This window comes from Planococcus citri, chromosome 4 (genome assembly GCF_950023065.1).
Source record: "Planococcus citri chromosome 4, ihPlaCitr1.1, whole genome shotgun sequence".
Lineage (NCBI taxonomy): Eukaryota > Metazoa > Arthropoda > Insecta > Hemiptera > Pseudococcidae > Planococcus > Planococcus citri.
Genome location: NC_088680.1, coordinates 64143024 through 64162783, shown reverse-complemented (window position 1 = coordinate 64162783; position 19760 = coordinate 64143024). Strand labels below are relative to the sequence as shown.

The 19760-nt window shown below is 32.5% G+C and overlaps 1 protein-coding gene across 6 annotated transcripts in view; it reads right to left on the bottom strand.

The window, feature by feature from the left end:
* The window catches only part of rols (rolling pebbles), a 163936-nt gene that overhangs the window by 78927 nt on the left and 65249 nt on the right, over positions 1-19760 (bottom strand). Inside the window, exon 1 of one of the 6 annotated variants that reach the window (XM_065364258.1) lies at positions 11853-12400. The exons of 4 other annotated variants lie outside the window; for them this stretch is intronic. In XM_065364258.1, coding sequence (XP_065220330.1) covers positions 11853-11871 — 19 coding nt within the window. In that variant the 5' untranslated portion in view covers positions 11872-12400. Of the gene's footprint in view, positions 1-11722; positions 12401-19760 lie in introns of those variants that run through there. One more of the 6 variants, XM_065364257.1, reaches the window with a different exon arrangement.

Here is a 19760-nt window from a genome sequence, read left to right as displayed (position 1 = left end):
TTTTACAGCGAGGTGGAAATTTTACCCCAAATGGGGTACAGATTTCAACTATTTATCATAATCTATCTTATTTTTATAGGATTTTCTTTTTTTATAGCTGTAAAATAACACAGAGACATGTATTATATCACAGAGACATGTACTAGATCGATTAATTTATTTTCAGCGTGAATTTAACACGTAAAGCATATGGCCATCTTCCCCCTGGCCATCTTTCCCAAATGACACGGTCACGTATTTTTGATTCTGGTGACTCTGTGAAGTCTTGAAATGACTAAAACTTTATATGAAAATGAAGCTGAGAGTTCTAGGTTTCGAATGATATATGAAATATTTACTTATCACTTCGTTAAATACGTTTTGGCAACGATAATAAAAATCCGAAATTCTTCTTTTGGCAAAAAAATTAGCCTTAAAATGTTATTAACACTTCTCACACAGACACAAATGAAGTACTGAAAATTTTTTTTATGTCTGGTATGTTCTTTTGTTATGAGGAATAAAATATATTTTTTGCAGCGCGATCCACCGTCCCATATTCGAGTAATGGCCCCCTGGCCATCTTACCCCGTTGGCCATCTTACCCGGGTTTACCTTAGATGTAATAACGGTTATAGCTGTAGAAAAGACAGCTAGCTACGCACACTTTGCAGCTAAGCTTTGCTTAGCTGTCTAGTTTCTCTCTCAAATTGTATATTCGAAAATTGAATTCGATTCCGATAGAAATTATCACCACCGAATACCTGGTTGGTTCTTCGTACAGACGATGAAATAATTCAAGCTCGCAACAAGTTTTTCAATTCAATTTTAACGCGTTCTCTGATTCGTTACGTAATTTAATGATATAATTCTTCGTGGGCGTTATTACAAACGATTAAATGAATATACAAGAGGGGCGATTATAGAGTACACCTAACTCGAGTATAGCAACTTGTAACTAAGGTAATTACACTTTATAGAATGGAGTAGCGGTGAAAAGTATACGTTAGCGATTTTCTCGCTGCGTAGAAATGCCCTCTCGAACTCACTCAGATTCTCAGATTCGTAATTCAAGTTGAACGTTTTTCACGGTACCTCTACCTATATACTGTAAGGACTAAAAATAATCATAATTATATAGAAACCAGTTTGGTAAAAAATGGTTTTCTTTTCAAACAGTTTTGACTGATATTGTAAATGTATTGTAATGAGGTCGTTGGTAATATAAATGAGTTAACATTCCATTTAAATGGCACTTTAAATGTACTGTACTGCGTATACCTATATAGGTAAGTACCTACCTACCTATATCGTAAATACGATACTCTGTGGTTCGCATTATGTCAGCGATTTTATCGGATTTTTTGCTCGTTTTCAAGTTAAATGTGCTTGAAAATGTGTACGAGTCGAAGTTTGTTTTGAGTTGTTTGACTGACGATGACGTTATATATGCTTCGAAATGTATGACGATTGACGAGATAACCTTACGAGATAGGTAATTGCTGTCTGTGATATTATTACATGGAATGTACGAAATGGAAGATGTTGTGATTTGTCGTAATAGTTCGTAGATATACCAACAGAATTAGCTTATTAGCGAAGGTAAAGGTAAAAAGACATGTAAAAAGAACAAAAAATACATTCGACAACCTGCTGCTAACATTTCGAGTTTTATAGCAGATGTTTTTTTCATTCCAACGAGCGGGTAATTATCGAAAATTCTGGTCTCGGTTAAACGACCAAGCAAAGAAGACTTATCGTTTTAAAGAAAATAAATTCGGATCGTTCGACTTCGACTTGCACATACAAGTAAAACACACACACGTGACAACGTCGCTGACAGTCGAACTGTTGGTAAAGGTAAAGGTAAAGGTACATTACACGATTTATATGGAACATAACATCACCTACTAAATAGACACAGGTAAAAGGTAAAGGTATTATGGTTATGATACCGTAAAGAAAAAAGGTAGCGACGAGTTGGGACATCGGGTTTCTCGAAATGACCAAACAGACTTAATACTGACATGAGTCAAAGACCAGTTCCTTCGGTGGTTTTTTCCCTTCTAAGATGCTTTTCTTCCTCTCACCATGTCTGCTCGGTACGGTACAAATTTCATGGTACGTTGTTGTTGTTTTCCCCTTATACGGTATAAGTCGAAGAAAGCGACATCGGAATACAAATTAAACGTGTATACTCTAAATCGTGTAAATTATCGCTTTCCGGTCGCAGAACTGCACTGTCGTCGCACCCGTTCCTAATACTGCTGGAATTATTGCCAAGGTTGCGACTATTAGACTGTGCGTTAGTTTTGAGAGCTATCGCGAATTTCCGGCCTGTTGGTATTCGGTGCACCTAAATTATAGATTTGATAAATACAAATTACCAGTGTCGTACGTATAAGAAAGGAATAAGAATACCGTCGAGCTGTCGTTCTCTGTGTGCTATTGAATACTTTAATTGAGCCGATTTAAGGAATTGACGTCGTATGGTTTGAATTAATTCGTGCAGCAATTACGTTAGCAGGGTTACAAAATGGACCCCTTTTTATAACTTGAATTACAGTCTTAATTGAACTGATATACTATTGTGTAGTCACATTGTTCGCATGCTTCATTAATTTTCTTCTGTTATCGAGCATTGTAAGTTGGCTTGAGAAATAATTTCGGGTAAAAATGAGGGATTTTTGACAGAGAAACTGAAAACGTAGGGTGTTCCAACAGAGATGGGCTGGGGGTGGAAAAAATCAACTCAGTTTTTTCGAAATGGAAATTGCAATCCAATAACATTCAAAAATAGAGAAACTTTTTTTTGGAACGTTAATGTGCCAAACTGCAATTCTACCATAAAGTACCTACTCTCCTGTAAAATCAATTTAGTAAAACTATACCAATCCCAACAGGTTGGAAAAAATAAAAAATAAATGTGATTTTTTTTTGGAATGTAAATGCGCCAATTTTCAATCGGACATAAGGTACATACTTTCTCGTAACATCAATGTAGTAAAACTACAAATCCCACTACGTTAAAAAAAATGATAAATATTTTTTTTGGAATGTAAATGCACCAATCTTCAATTTTGAGATGACTGCGTCAATGTATCAGAATTACAATCCAATGACTAAAAAATTTGAGCGAAGTTGTTCTGAAATGCAAATAAACATGTCAATAACCTTCTGATATTTTTTTTTTGTAACGTCAAAGTGCCAAAACAAAACAGATTAGATTTTCTAGTGATTTTCGCCCAAGTATTTCGCCGGAGCTTTTCTGCAATTTTCTCAAGATTTTACACATTATGTTTTGGTTATTTTCCTATAGTCATTCATTAGGTAGAGGAGAAGGTACAAATATGGACCCCCTCTAGCTTTTTGGCTTTAAAGGGTAGAAAAAATTATCAAAATTGTTTTTCGAGTATACCATTCGAAAGGCCAAAGACTCTAGTATATTGTGTAGAAAAATTTATTTTTTTTGTTGAAAACTCACGGAGAAATTTGAAATTTAGAAAAGTGACATAAAATGGTACAAATATGGACTCTGGTACAAATATGGACCCCCCCTCAAAAAATGAATAAAAATTTCAGAAAATTGAACAAAAATTTATTTAAAGATGTTTTTTGATGCTTTGGACTCGTCTTTTTTATTAATAACACTTTTCTTGGTATTCTAAAAACCATTGAATCAAAATTAGATGAAAAAAAAATTTAGGGGTCCATATTTATACCCATGCAAAAAATTGGCCAAGTTTATGAAAAATGAAAAAATCATGGTTCCATTTTAGACACAATGGACTTGTCTTCTTTGTTAATAACACTTTTCTCGACATTCTAAAAAATATTGAACAGAATTAGGTAAAAAAATTTAGGGGTCCATATTTATACCCATGCAAAAAATCGGCACAGTTTATGAAAAATGGAAAAAATTATGAAAATCAGTTGAAGTACAGACAAATATGAAAGTATATTTTGAAAGTACACATTGTAAGCTACTTATTTCGCTAATAATTTTTTTTCCAAACTTTATTTGAAGTTGATGAATTACCGAATGAAAAACTTGTAAAATTTTCCATTGGCAAGAAAATAATGCGCAAAAAAAACAATTGCTGATGAGAGACACCCAAGTTTGCATGTATCCGAAATAAGTACATGGATCATCTATACTACACTACTAGTATAATTTTTAGTACCCAGCATAACCGTAGTGCTAGTGGTTGTACACTAAACCATGGGGGGTCCATATTTGTACCTGGGTCCATAATTGTACCTACCTTCTCCTCTACTCATTTTACGCTGGTTTTTTTCAGTGATTTTCAAAAAAAAAATTTCAAAAACCATTCTGAACATTTTCACCAATTTTCCAACCGTTTTCGTTTATTTTCTAGTGATTATTCAGAGATCTTCTGGTATTTTTTTCTAATTTTTTTCTAGGAAAATTTCACTACTTTTGCTGCAATTCTCACCAATGTTTCACTGATTTTTATTTCAGTGATTTTTTTTTCGCTGATTTTCAAGTGATTTTTACCCATTTTTTTAAACGACTGATTTTCAGATATTTTTTTTTTGCTTTTTCTCCGACATTTTTCTCTGATTTTTTAAATCGATTTTCGTCAATTTTTTCATTTTTTCAGCCCATTTTTCTCGCGATTTTTCCTTCATACTCTAGTGTTTTATTTACTTATTTCCAAGTGATCATCATTCACTGATCTTCTTCAGGTCATTTTTATAAAAAAAAAGGTCACCGATTCATGAAATTTTTTCTAGCGATTTCACTAATTTTCTAATAATTTTCACTTACTTTTTTTTCAGTCATTTCACTGTTTTTACAGTAATTTTTATTCACGTTTTCTAATGTTTCTTTATCAATTTTCTAGAGATTTCAGTGATACAAAAAATAAGCGTTTCTCATTAATATGCTATTTTTTTCATCAGTTTTCTCTAATTTTTTTCAGTGATTTTCGATGATTTTTCTTGTGATTTTTTTCAAAGTAAGACATTATTAAAAAATAGGTGCATGAAATTAGTGATTCTCGTTGATTTTTTTTCTTCCGTCTTCTCCAACTTTTTAGCAATATTTTCACTGTTTTTATAGTGATTTTTATCTATCAATTTTCCAGGTATTTCAGCTATACAGAAAATCAGCGATTCTCGTTGATATTTTCTTCATCAGTTTTCAGTTTTTCACTAATTTTTTTTGTGATTTTTTGTAATTTTTTTTCAAAGTGAAGCATTATTAAAAAATATTTGCGTGTGAAAATATCGATTCTGGTTGATTTTTTTTTCTTCTTCAGTCTTTTCCAATTTTTTAGTGTTTTTTTCACTGTTTTTGTAGTGATTTTTATTCGATTTTTCTTGTAGTTTTCATCAATTTCTCAATAATTTATTGATTTTCTTTGAGATTTTTTCAAAGTGATGCAACACTAGAAAATCTGTAAAACTGGTGACTGGTCATTGATTTTTTTTTTCAATCAAGCTTTCCAATTTTTTTTTAGCAACATTCCAGTATTTTTCATCAATTTCTACCAATTTCCACTGATTTTTCTAGTGATTTTCGATGATTTTTAAAATTGGATTTTCAGTGGTCTAGAAAATTATAGATTCTTATTGATATTTTCTTCATCCGTCTTCAGATTTGTAATTTTTCAAAGTGATGCATCGCCCGACAGTCTGTAAAATAAATGTGATTCTCATTGATTTTTTTTATTAGTCCTCTCAAATTTTTTTAGTGAAATTTTCACTGTTTTTTCTCATACGTCCTTTTTACTGATTTTTCCGGTGTTATTTGCAAATTATTTAGTACCTCATTTCAATCATTTTTTCCAATGATTTTTTTCAAAATTATCACTAGAAAATCAAATAAATGATTTCAACGATTTTTTTAGGTGAGTAAAAGTAATCGATATATGAAAAAAATTCTTCGAAGCATCAAAAAACGATCCAAAACGTATCAAGAACCGAATGAATATGAAATATAAACACAAAATGTAGCACATTTATAATTACCTACCCACTTTTATTTTCAATTTTGAAATATTGCAATAACGAAATCGTGCTCAAATGTTTAGGCACCCATTAGCCTATAGCCAACGCACGTGGTTTGCTTTCACCCGAAAATCATGTTTGTGAGACACGTACACTTATATGTATACTCGTATACGATTTAATCTAGCATTTCACTTTTACAACTCACTCAAAAATGGTTGAAAGATTATACACGAACTTTACATACTTGGTCATTAATCTCATCTTTCACGCATACGATTCTCATTTCTCACAGAAGAGCGTAGAAAAACATTTCAGAACGATACCGAAAGACTTCAACAAACCGACAACTACGAGAGAAGTAGACCTAGTATACCTACTTCATCATCAATCTATGCTACGAGTATATTCTACATACGTTATAAAGCTAGCAGAGAGGAGATCGAGAAAAAAAGTCCTGAGCTGGATTCAGAAATCAGAAAGCTGTTTTTTATGCCATTTTCCTTTTATAATAACTATAGTATTTAAAAGAGAAAAATCAAGAAGTCCAAAAAATGTTCAAATTGGAGGGCTTGAAAATGTTGATGAGTAGAAATGGACCCATTTAAATTTCTAATTGCCTCCCTTATGAACTTAAATTCGAATAAAATTTTTAATTCCATGGTAATGGATCATATATACAGGGTGTCCCTTCAAATCAATCGTGACATATATTGTCCATCGTCACTAACTGTGCTAAAAATGTCAAATTTTGAGATAATGATTAAAAAGTTTCTCTCTCATAATCCTAATCCTTCATCACGATGATTTTATTCGTCATGCAAATCATGCTTTCTTCTGAGCAAGTCAACCAACTCACGATCGAAGATAGTTACAGAATCATCGCATTATTATTATGATAGAAATCGAACGATCAGTTATTCAGCATTTACAAGTGCAATTTTCGTACAGCGAATCTCTGTTCTGGACATGAACTGGTCCGAAATATTTAACGTTATACATACGGTTATAGGTCGAGTCGTTCTCATCGAATTCGTTATTATAATAATAAATAAGAAAAAAAAAAATGTCGCCCAATTAAAATATCATGTTGTCGAGCTCATTGTAACGCTATCTGGACTTGGAGTTTTATTAGTCACGACAATGCGATTTTAACAAGTTAACCGTTTTTGTATGTTGTGGTACTTTTGTGTATTGGCATTGTAAAATGGTATCATCTCGTACACCATATTATAGGTAGGTAAGTATGAACTGAAGCAAGCAGGTATATATATAAAAAAAAGACACCGTGACCGAGTCAAGATGTGAGGAGATTTCGTAACGTCCATAATAATAATTCATCGGACTATATCGGGATTATAAGGAGCACTTGTCGCAAAGAGTTAGCGTAAGTATCCTATACATCGACCTTAACTGCACGCCATCGTATTAATGAAAGTGTAATTTGAATTACATCTGGATAATATTATAGGTAGGTACCTGAAGCTAAATATTTTCATTTATAGTACAATATTCAGAACGTCGACACGTTTATTTTTTTTATCGGACTCTAGCGTGTAATTGGATAGAAGAAAAGAGTGCTGTGGAAAGAAAATTGCCATTTGAGAAGATACGATGGCTTGATGATGCTGTCTTCAGCTCTTCGTGTTTTCTAATTCTACATCTACACGATGAAATGAGATGAGAATCGAAACCCGAAACGAAAAAATTATCCGGCCAAAAATACACACCATGCACAATCGTGTTTCGCTGTTTCTTCTTATCACTTTTTTTCGTTTATTTAAATCTAATTTGCGTTGGTATTTTAGCCGAGTTACATTGGTTTTTGTTTTTTTTCCTCTCTGGTCCCTGCGTATGGTATTGTCGAGACAGATAGGCTCTGAATGTTTAATAAAGTCGAAACGAGAATTCCACGAGGCGGTGAAGCGTTGCACGAGTATTTTCGCGTATACGAGTATGTCGCCTATGGAAACTGGAAAGTTTTAAAAATTTCAGTTTTGAATGCTCTTTGGGGAATTTGAACGAAATACGATGGGTTTGTATGCGTACGTTACGTATACACGAGTAGGTATATATATCTAGTTTTAATTAAACGCGCCCTAGCTGCGTTATTCCAGTGTTTCGCTGGTATGATTTTTATATGTACCATCAGACCTCGGAGGCAGGTGTTTAGTTGATGATTTTCTGCTTGTGATGGTTTTCAACGCGATCGTATCTGTCGTTTCGGTTTAATGATGGGATAATACGTTGGCGATGAGGTCGTTGTGTGTGTTGTAGAAAAATGGAAGGTGGTTTGATGAGGTTTACTTGCTAAAATGGCCTGATATATTTTCAATTTTTTCAATGGTATGCAGCTCTATACTTTTGGAAATTTATTCATTTTTGAATTGTCGACTCGTCGTTCATTTTTTTCAAAGATTGGGAGACTGGATGGAGCACCTAAGAGTTGAATATAAAAAATAATTACATAATAATCGTCTTAGACTTGGCGAAAATTGATATTATAACACCTCGTTTTCATAATTTCTCGAGTTTTGTTCCAAATTTAGGGCTGGAAGGGCGCCACTAAGTTGTATACAAAAAATGACCAAATATTTGAAATCAGCACCTTCGAAACTCAAACAAACAACATGTCACATGCAATTTTTCAATTTTTCATAATTTTAACCATTTTTAAGGGCACTTTTGAGGACTTCGGAGATGCTGAATCAAAAAAATAATTCGTTTTTCGAAATCAGCGCTTTAGAAATAGTAATAATCAAAAGATTACTTCACTTTTGAAATTTGTTGAATTTTGGTCAAAATTACTTCAACCCCTCAAAAGAAGTTGAACTCAATAATAACATTTTTTGGTTTTGAAACATTAAGGTCGTACGTTTTCATGATGGGCTTCACCCTCATTTCAAAATATGAGTTTTGAAATGAGCTCATAACACCGTCGAAGGGCACAATGGCCTCCAATTGCGATCAAACTTCAAAAAACCAAAATTATACGAATCAGAGGACGTTTTTGGTTCTGGTGGTGGTGAGGGGGGAGTGTGAGAGGGGTCAGATTGAAAAATTAAGTACATATTCAAATTCAGCACCCTCAAATCACCAGCAATCGATATGTCACTCAATTTTTAAATTTTTTTGACCTTCGCCCAAAAATAAGGGGGAGGGGGATTTTTGAGGTAAAAAGGTCGAAAAATTCAAAAAATTGAGTGACATATCGATTGTTGATGATTTGAAGGCGCTGAGTTCGAATATCTGCTTATTTTTTTCAGTTGGACCCTTCTTACTCCTCCACCTCTCTTTCCAAGCGTCCATGCAGTTCAAGTCCAAACAAATTGAAAAATACGTGTGTTGTGTCATTTGTTTGATTGCCGAAGGTGTTGAAGTACAAATATCAAATTTTTGTTTGAATATGACCCCTCTGTGCCCCTCCAGGTCCCTCCATTTTGACGCTTTTCGCTCCTGGGGGTGGGGAGGGGCAGTGTCAGAAGATTTAGATGGAAAAATCAAGTACATATTCAAATTCAGCGCCTTCAAATCACCAACAATCGATATGTCACTCAATTTTTAAATTTTTTTGACCTTTGCCCAAAAACGAAGAAGGGGGGATTTTGGGGTAGAGGTCAAAAAGTTTTAAAAATCGAGTGACACATCGATTGTTGGTGACTTGAAGGCGCTGAGTTCGAATAACTGCTCATTTTTTCAATTGGTCCCTTCTTACTCCTTCCCTCCCCTCCTAAGCGCCCATGAATGTAAGTATGTAGTTCAAGTACGTACTTCATTTCGACACTTTTTGTATTGATGGTGGGGAGGGGTGGTGTCAGACGGGTCAGATTGAAAAATCAAGTATATATTCAAATTCAGCGCCTTCAAATCACCAATAATCGATATGTCACTCAATTTTTAAATTTTTTTGACCTTTGCCCAAAAATCAAGGAGGGGGATTTTGGGGTAAAGGTAAAAAAAAATTAAACATCGAGTGACATGTCGATTGTTGGTGATTTGAAGGCCCTGAGTTCGAATATATGGTTATTTTTTTCAATTGGACCCTTCTTACTCCTCCCCCTCCCCTCCAAGTGCCCACAAATGTACTTAAGTCCGAAAAAATCGAAAAAAACGCGTGACGTGTCGTTTGTTTGATTGCTGATAGTGTCAAGTTCAAATATTAACTTATTTTTTGGATACGACTCCTCTGTGTCCCTCTAGCCCTCCCTCCCCCCCCCCATTTATGAAAACTTTTTAATAAATACATATAAAAATGTGATGTGAGATGTTGATTTCCACTTTTTTTAGGTCGCTGAGTTCAAATTTTTTGTTTATTTTTTGGATTCAAGCTAAAAAAAACAACTTTTCAGGTGTGGTTCTACAAAAAATGGAGAAGGTACCTAAAGTAAATTTCAGACGAAAATTTCAATTGCCAATTTTTTTAAAAAAACTTAGGTAAAGAGGTCAGAAAACTGAGAAATTGGTCTTAATGCTCTACCTCCAAAAATAGTGCATGAAGAAAAGGTGCTCAGGAGAATTCACATGTACTAAAAATTATTTAAAATTGACAATTTGAAAAATCTAATCTAGCATTTTTGATATGAGTTTCCTGCAACGAGATATGATGGGAAAGCGCCATCATTTCACCCAATTTCCCTCCTCCTTGAGGATTGAGGAAGTGGGTCTCGAATTTTTTTGGCATGAACTTCTAATTTTTTCTTTCACTCATTCACTGCCAAATTTCATAGTTCAGAAAAAAATTGTTGAAGGTAGAATAACTTTTGTTTGTACAATTTCAAACCTTATTTAAATGAGAATTAAAATAATTTTTTGCAAACTTGAAAATTCTAAACCGAATTTTTCTGAAAAATCTCGATTTTCAAATTAATGCCAAATTATTCTGGGCTATCGTTTAAAAATTTGAAAAAAAAACCGAGCACATACATTTTTTCACGTTAAATAGATATGAATAAGCTATGTTTCATTTTCGAATCTCAGTACTGATAAAAAGTATCACTCCCCTGCCCCCTCTCCTCCCCAATTTTTGCCAAATTTTTGGGGAAAAAATCAAAAACCACGTGACATAGGCTATTGTTTGTTACATTTTCAATGGTGTCTATTTCGAATTTCATCGCACATTTTTGATTCAAGTCTCCCCAAAATGCCCCACAATTAGGGTCTCAAATTTCAAAAAAGTTGCTGATTTCGAATTTTGGCACCATTTTTTGACATAAGCCCGCTAAGACCCTCAATAAGCCCCCGAATCGAAAAAAAAATGAAAAAATCCGCAAGAAATATGTTTTGTTGGGGTTTCAGATTTGCTTATTTCGGATTTTGACTCACTTTTTTGGTATACAAGTCCACTGGAGTCCACTATAAGCCCCCGAGGGTCACCTCCCATAGTATTTCAATTTTCCAACGCCAAAGGAAACAAAAAATAACAAAACTCGATCAAACATTATTTCTCCCTTACATAAATTTCATATCTTGATCCACATCATGCATATTTAAAATACTTACAAATAGGTACCGGAATATTTTTACAAAAATAAAACACTCGACAGTGACACGAAACCTACCCCAACGATTACCATCGTCTTTAAAATCACAACCGGCTATCATTTAGTCCCATCCATTTATACCCATTTTCTATCCCATTATCATAAAATATTGTCTTAAATCCCATCACATTTAAAATCACCGGAATATACTTTACAAATCTATTACTATAAAATGTATACCTAACCTACAAGAAAAGAGAAAGAAAAAAAAAGCGAGGAAAAATCACCTGCAACTCTATAAGTCATCGTAAAATCTCGGCAGACTGATGACCTTATCAACTCGTCGATCCCAGGAGGTCTATTATACAGGTACCCTTAAGGCAGCAACGAATATGCCGGCAACGATAACCATCTTACCTATTTCAAATATCGCCATTTCTTTTCATTTGAAAACAATAAAGCCCGAGACGCGTTATTAATTTTAATAGCTTCGCAAATCAAACTATTAAATTTAATTACACTTTCGTCGACGTGTACTAGTACTATATCGATGAAGATGCCGCACCGGTTTCCAACAATGTCGATCACGCGAAATAAAAACCACATACACGATTTCTGCTCACACTTCGCGAACTGTACCAAGTACCATAATTACCAGCGCAGAAAATGATCAAATTCATCACACGAATCACCCCCCTCAACCCACCATTACGTTAATATGAATATTACGTCACCGGTAAAATTCGACCATTTAGTACTACGCAAATTACAAATTATTGTCAACACACGGTGCTTTCTCGCAGCACAACATATTGCTCGGGCGCGATAAAATTAACCGCCAATGCGTTATCTCAATTAATTCGAATATAAATATGGCAAAGGTGAAACTGTAGGCCTTCGTAACACGAACAACTCGTCTCATGTACCCACGTGCGAACACGACACCACTCCACGTTCGAATACAGCATACGACGACTTACGAGTATATACAAATCCACGCTCCGACATAAATGAGCCGAATGCCATAAAGGGAATAACAGACAGGATGTTACAAATATTAACAGTGATTTTAGCCAATGGGTCTGGTTCGTGTTCAGAATCATATTCCCGTGTTGGGTAATTTTCATGTACACGTAGGATAGGAAACACTTGATTTAATTTAATCTCATAAGAGTACCAACAAAGGTCTCCCCCGTATGGTTTGAAAATTCGATTAATACATCTGGATTAATCGAAGTTGCTACGTGTGTATCTTGAACTCGATCATTTCTTCGAATAAATTATATTATGGAAATGTCGTAGGAAATTATATCGGTATCCAAATGCACACAAAAAATCGATGCGAAGTGCTCGCGAGAAGACTCGGTGACCTTTGAGCTCAATTTTAGAATAACAACCCCCCCTCCCACCTCAAAACTCCTACCTTATATCCATATTATGCTGGAAAACTTTTTTCATTTTTTTGCTGCCAACCCCCCCCCACCCTAAAAGTTGTTACCTCGAGTGAGAAAACTCCTAAAAGTTGTTAACTCGAGTGAGAAAACTACACCATAAAATTTTCAGCCCTTGCTGCCAACCCCCCCCCACCCTAAAAGTTGTTACCTCGAGTGAGAAAACTCCTAAAAGTTGTTAACTCGAGTGAGAAAACTACACCATAAAATTTTCAGCCCTCTGAGCCCCTCACCCCTCTCCAAAATATGCAAAAATTGAAGTATGAGACAAAATTTTCAATATAAATTGTAAACTTTCTAGTCCCAACACCTCAGTCAAGTCCGTACTTGAGTAAAATAAACTTACAAATATACACCAATTTTAACCCCCTATCGTAATCCATGACTAACCTGTGGATTAGAGGGGATCGAGAGCTCTTCATTTATACTTGCTTGTGAATAAAATATTTGTTAATTCCCCAAAATTGTTGGGTTTCATGAGAAAAATTTCTCCCATTATGTTAGTAGAAATGAGTGGTGCCAGGAAGCCCCTCTCCCCCTCTAGTTCTCAAAATGTATGTGCAAAAAATTCGAAAAATTTACATATCCCTCCTTTTTTTAAATCCTTACATTTGGTCCATTTTCATCAGAAATACGGTTAAATATTTTTGACCCCCTGGCCTCTATGCATGATGAAAAAATTTAAAATTGACCCTTTCTCAAAAAAAGAAAAAATTAATACATTTTTACGTTTTTTTTTTTAATTTTAATGAATGGATTTAACCCATATTCATCAGAAAAGCACTATTTGATGTTTTTCATTTGACCCCCCCCCCCTACTTCTGCGATGGAATAGTAAAACTTGGCCCCTCTCTCTCTCGAGATGAAAAATTTTAAAGTAATTTGTACATATACAAGCATTAATTGTAGATATTTTCCAACTTCGAGAACTTCATGCATGTGGACCTACATCATTTGGAGGACCAAGGGAGGGTTTTTCTTGAAATGTGTTTGTTTAAAAGTAGGCTACTCTGCCAAGAGATGAAAAATTTTCAAATAATTTGTACCTACAGACATCGTTATTTTTAATATCTTTCGATATTTTTCAAATTCAAGAGCTTCATGCAAAGGGACCAACATTATTTTGGAGGACCAAGAGAGGGGTTTCCTTGAAAATGTAGCCATTTAAAAGTACTCTGCTTAAAAATGAAAAATTTTCATTTTTTTGTTATTTTTTTTTTGACCATGAGGAACTTTATGTAAAGGATTCATATCATTTGGTAGACTGGTGAAAATTTTCTCTTTCAACTGTTTATTTAGAAATATTCTGCCCGCAAATAAAAAATTTTCAAAAAGTTCCACAGACATCAATTTTTTACCTTTTTTATGCCAACATCACTCATTTGGCGATCCAGACGTTTTTATCTTGAGAAGTACGTAGAGGGGAGGATTAATAATTTTAAAACGCCAGTGGAAAAAACGGTCGATAAAATAGCTACAAGTTTCCAATTTTTGCTCAAAGCAACAAATTTTTATAAAAATTGAGGTTCAGTAAATTGCTGCCTTTTATTTAAATTGTCGAAGTCTCACTTTCTGCAAAAAATAGCAAAAAATCTGGCCTTTTGTAAAAATTGTCAAATAGTGTTATTTTTTGCTAAAAATTGTCACTTTTTTTCAAAAAACTCCAAAAAGTCTGGATTATGGTATTCCAGAAACAGCCTAAAAGTTTTCACTTTTTCACCTTAAAATTTAAAAAAACCTTAATTTTTGACAAAAATTGCGAAAAATCATCATTTCTTCACAATACTTAATTGCCAAAAAGTCAAGTTTTTTGATAAAATTGCAAAGTCTTGTTTTTGTCAAAAATTCACGCTTATTTGCAAAATTGAATAAGTCTTGCTTTTTTTTTACCAAAGATTGTGAAAAATCGCCCAAAAGTCTTTTTTTACCAAAAAATTGCAAAGAAGACTCGCTTTATTCTCTTACCAATGATTCCCAAAAATTTCTGTTATTTGCTAAAATAATCATATTCTTGCTTTTCAGAAAAATTGCTGAAAATTTTCACCTTTTTTCCAAAAATTATTCAAAGTCTTACTTTTTTTTTTCAGAAATGGTCAGAAAGTATCACTTTTTTGCCAATACAGAAAATTTCAAAAAAGTCCTGCTTTTTGCTAAAATTGTCAAACTTCTGTTTTTTTTTTTCTGAAAATCGTGCTTTTTAGATGAATTGAATAGTTTTGATTTTTTTTTATTACCAGAAATTGTAAAAAAATGGGCTAAAAGTCTCTTTTTCACCAAAAAATTGAGAAAAAAGCTCATTTTCTCTACAAAAATTGCACAATAATAGGTACCTACAATTTTGTATCAATGATTCCCAAAAATGTCTGTTATTTGCTAAAAATGTCAAATTCTTGCTTTTCAGCAAAATTGTTGAAGATTTTCACCTTTTTTCCAAAAATTATCCAAAGTCTTGCTTTTTTTCAAAAATTTGTCAAAAAGTATCATTTTTTTGCCAATAATTTCCAAAAAGCCCCTCTTTTTGCTAAAATTGTAAAAATTCTGCTTTTTTTGAAAATTGTTTAAAACTTTCATTTTTTCAATATAATTGGATAAAAATCTTCCTTATTTACAGAATTGCCAAAAATTCTCGTTTTTTCAGCAAAAAAATTTAAAAACGTTTCTTTTTTCAAAAATTATTTTAAAAAGTTGTTTTTTTGACAGAAATGGCTAAAAAGTTTTTTCTTTTGCTAGAATACTTTTTTTTTTTTGGGTGTTTGTAATTACTTGATTATTACACCCGTCGTATGAGATTTAAATCGAGTTGGTAAGGTCAAGTTTTTTAATTAGGTCTAATACTTAATTGTCAATGTCTCGTTTTTTTTCAAAAATTGTTTTTTTTCAACTCCAAACATTTTTACTTTATTGTCAAAAATTTACTAAAAGTCTCGCTTTTTCAAAAAAAAAGTTGCAAAATTGTTCAAGTTTTTAAAATTGTTACATTTTTTAGGAGAAAACTGAGTCCTATGAACCCTATGAATATTGAATCGACGAATTCGAAACACAAATTCTTCAGTTGATCTAGGTCCAGGAAAAATTGACCTCTGAGCCCTTTTTTTCTTCAGCTCAGCCCGAAGCCTTCATTAATATTTTATGACAGTCCAAAATCGCAATTTTAAACGTCCTATCACCAATGTAATCATTTCATCATTACCATTGACATCGAATTGTGGTTAGAAATAAAAACACTACGCATTTTATTCAGGCCTAAGTAATACATCACAACGTGATAACCACCTTTACTTACTTATGTATACACAGTCTTCGAATAATACGTAATTAAATCACGGTAATATGACACCGATCAATAAATACGAGCATTATAAATAATACGAGTACGTAATCAGAGCTCAATTCATTAGAACCACTTCACTTACCACCAATCGATCCCAATCCACGAGGTCAATAATAAAACAAGTTCCTTACCTGCAACAAAAACACAAACAACGGAATTAGAAAACTTGGAAAATAATCATATTTTTCTTATTTATAAAGTAAGTACTTATACGAATACCTATCTACGTAGAACTATCCACGCGAAAGTTCACAAACTTTGAAATGTTACGTTCAGTTCATTCAAATGTTAGTATAACTTTTCCAGATTAATAATTCTTTTATCGTGTATTAATAATAAAAAAAACCTTTTTATACAACAAAGCATTTCAAATGAGAGTACTTGCTTTTCCACTCTCAGCAACATCTCGAAGAAAAAAAATTAACAAAGAAAACATTAAATTGCTTAGCATGCTCTTGCTCTTGTAGGGTACACTGTACAGTACACTCACTCTCAGTCTCGTACTTTGCTTTCAAATCAGTTTCTATTTTTGTGTCTGAAAAAATGCTCGCCATTCGACGAAATATTTTCCAATCTTGGAAAAAAATTCGTTCAATTTTTTCACCCGGAATAATTTATACCTTTGAAAACGCAGCTTTGGTTTTTTCCCATAGTGAATTATATATTTTTCGTATTTTCAAGCATTTTTGAAAGAAATTTTTTTAGACATTACAAGTTTGCAAAAGTGGTATATAGCTGTAAAGAAAACCACGATTCATCGTTCATTGTGTCAGCATAATGTGAAATTACTGCAGTGTTTATATGAAGAGTTAGGTACAGTATGCTTATAGTACATACGAGTACGAGGTACTCAGGAAATGAAACTTGCTTACGTCGTGGTATTTCTTGTTTGAAACGTATGAGTAATAGTACGTGTAGGTAAATTTCATAAATTTAAAAAAAAATATGTGGATCAAGGTGATGGAAATTCTTGAAAAATATTCGTGTGAAGTTTACTGATAAAGGAGTTACAATCAGTGCGGTAGTAAAATTTGTCCTAGTTTGGATTTTGATAAAACTGTTTGAAAGAAAAAGTATGGAAAATTGTTCAAGAATGGGAGGGAGAATTTAATACTTTGATAAAAGCTTCGCTCAATTTTTTTAGAGTTGAAAAAACACAGTAGGTATTAACAGAATGTTTAAAAATGAAAGTAATGCAGATTTTTAAAATTTGGACACATGACACATCAAGTCTCCTTTTTCGTCCTCTCTCTTTCCCAATTTATGAATTTAGAAATCCTGGAAAAAATTAAAAACTCGCTGGAAGTTTCAGAATAACCTACAGCTGGTAATTTTCGAATTAGTGGGTTGAAATGAGACAAATATTTACAATACCTACTTCGATTTGATTGAAAAATAGTAAGTATGTTATTTCACTAGGGAAATTTTATGCTGTTTTTTTTTGAAAAGATTGCCAAAAATAGTGAATTGTATCATTTTTGCCAAAATTGCAGAAAACAGTGCTTTTCTACCAGAATTTCCAAAAAGTGTTGCCTTTTTTCAAAAATATGTACGTAATTGCAAAAAATGTTTTGTTTTTTTAATTACAAAAAGTGTGTTTTTGTCAGAATTATAAAAAATGCTGTATTTTTTGAAAAGGTTGCAAAGTACATATTTTGCTTTGAGATTTTTTTCTGAGTGGCAAATTGACTTATTTTGTCAAAATTACAGAAAAAGTTCTCTTTTTTCGCCAAAATTGTGAACAATGACATTTTTTTGACAAAATTTCAATTTGTCAAATTTCCTAAAAATTCTGCGTTTTTAAGCTGCTTCTTGCCAAATTGCAAACAAGTTGTGTTTTTCAAATGTTTTTTTTTCAAAATTGAAAAAAATCATTTTTAATTTCGACAAAATTTATTAAGCAGCTTTTTTGTTGTCAAAACTAAAAATTCTTCATTTTTGAGGTACTTTTGGTCAAATTGCAAAAAAATTAGGTGTTTTAAAAATTTTAAAAAAAGTTTTTTTTACCAAAATTTCAGAAAATGAGGTGCTTTTTTCCAATTTCCAATTTTTTTTGCCAAATTACAAAAAGTGTTTTTTTTGACAAAATTTTAAAAAGCTGTTTTTTGTCAAATTTGATAAAAATTCTGCATTTTTAAGCTGCTTTGGGCCAAATTTCAAAAAAAGTTGTGTTTTTCAAAAAAAATTTTATATCAAATTTTTCAAAAAATAAGTTTTTTTTCAAATTTGCAGAAAAGGTTTATCTTTATAAAAATAGATAAAAGAAGTGTTTTTCAAGAAAAATTTTTTTTTGTCAAATTTGCTGAAAATTCTGCATTTTCAAGCTGTTTTTTGCCTAATTTTTAGAAAAAACCGATTGTTTTACCAAAATTGTAAAGAATTAGGATCTTTTTCCAAATGCAAAAAAGGTTTTATTTTGCCAAAGTTGCAAAAAATTCGGTAAAATTTCAAAAAGCTGTTTTTTTTGTCAAATTTGCTTAAAATTCTGCATTTTTAAGCTGATTTTTGCCAAATTGCAAAAAAAGTTGTGTTTTTCAAAAATTTTTAAAAATGAGTTTTTTTTTATAAAATTGCAAAAAATTTGGTTTCTTTATTTTTTTTAAGATTTTACAAAATGCTGCTCTTTTGGAAAAATGGGTTCTTTTTTGTCAAAATTGCAATAAAATTTTGCTTTTTTCTCATTTTATTATTAAATATCAAAATTTTCCATTTGCACATTTACTTACTTTTTCTATTAGAATTTCAATTGCAATTTTTATTTCATCCCATGTCCTCTTTAAAAATGAAAAAAAATCTGGCTTGAATAAATTTTAATCACCATTCTCTTCCCTATTCATCTTAAATTAGACAATTTGAGAAAAATTTATGCTTTTGTCAAAATTGTAAGAGGATCTTTTTTCCCAATTTTTTAAATCAAACTTTCCAAGTTTACTATTTTATTCTCTCAATTTTTTCATAACATTTCATTTTTGAATCAACTTTTTAAAAAATTCGAAAATAGCCAATTTAGAATTTTAAAAAATTTTTCCCCAAATTGAAAAATTAATTCGTCCATCTGAAATTTTGGTTACGGGACCTTCAGACCATGCTCTCTCTAAAAATCGCAATCACGTTCAAATTGAACGCGAACACCTTGTGCTTGAGATGTTATTCCTTATGATCTCTAAACAAGAACCAACATCGTTTCTTTTTTCAAAACGTAAAAAGAAAAACCACTTGTGTGAAACTTGTGACGTCCACCAAACTCACAAATAGGTACTCTCAAGCTTTAAAAAAAAACACTGTCTGTTGTAGTAAATCATTCATCTCGAGACAGGTACAAAAAATTCCACCCTTTAATCACACACTGTAGCGCAGACTATGGTCTTCTTCGCCATTGGCCATTGATTTATCGATCATCAAACAAACGACAAAGGGGCCGATTTTTTTTCGACTGTTGGGAGGGTAAATACACAATTATGATTCAATCTTTTTCGTTTAGTTGTTTACCTTGTACAGGTAGGTACCTGTTGTATTTATTATACGTCTTCGTGTTCGGTTTCG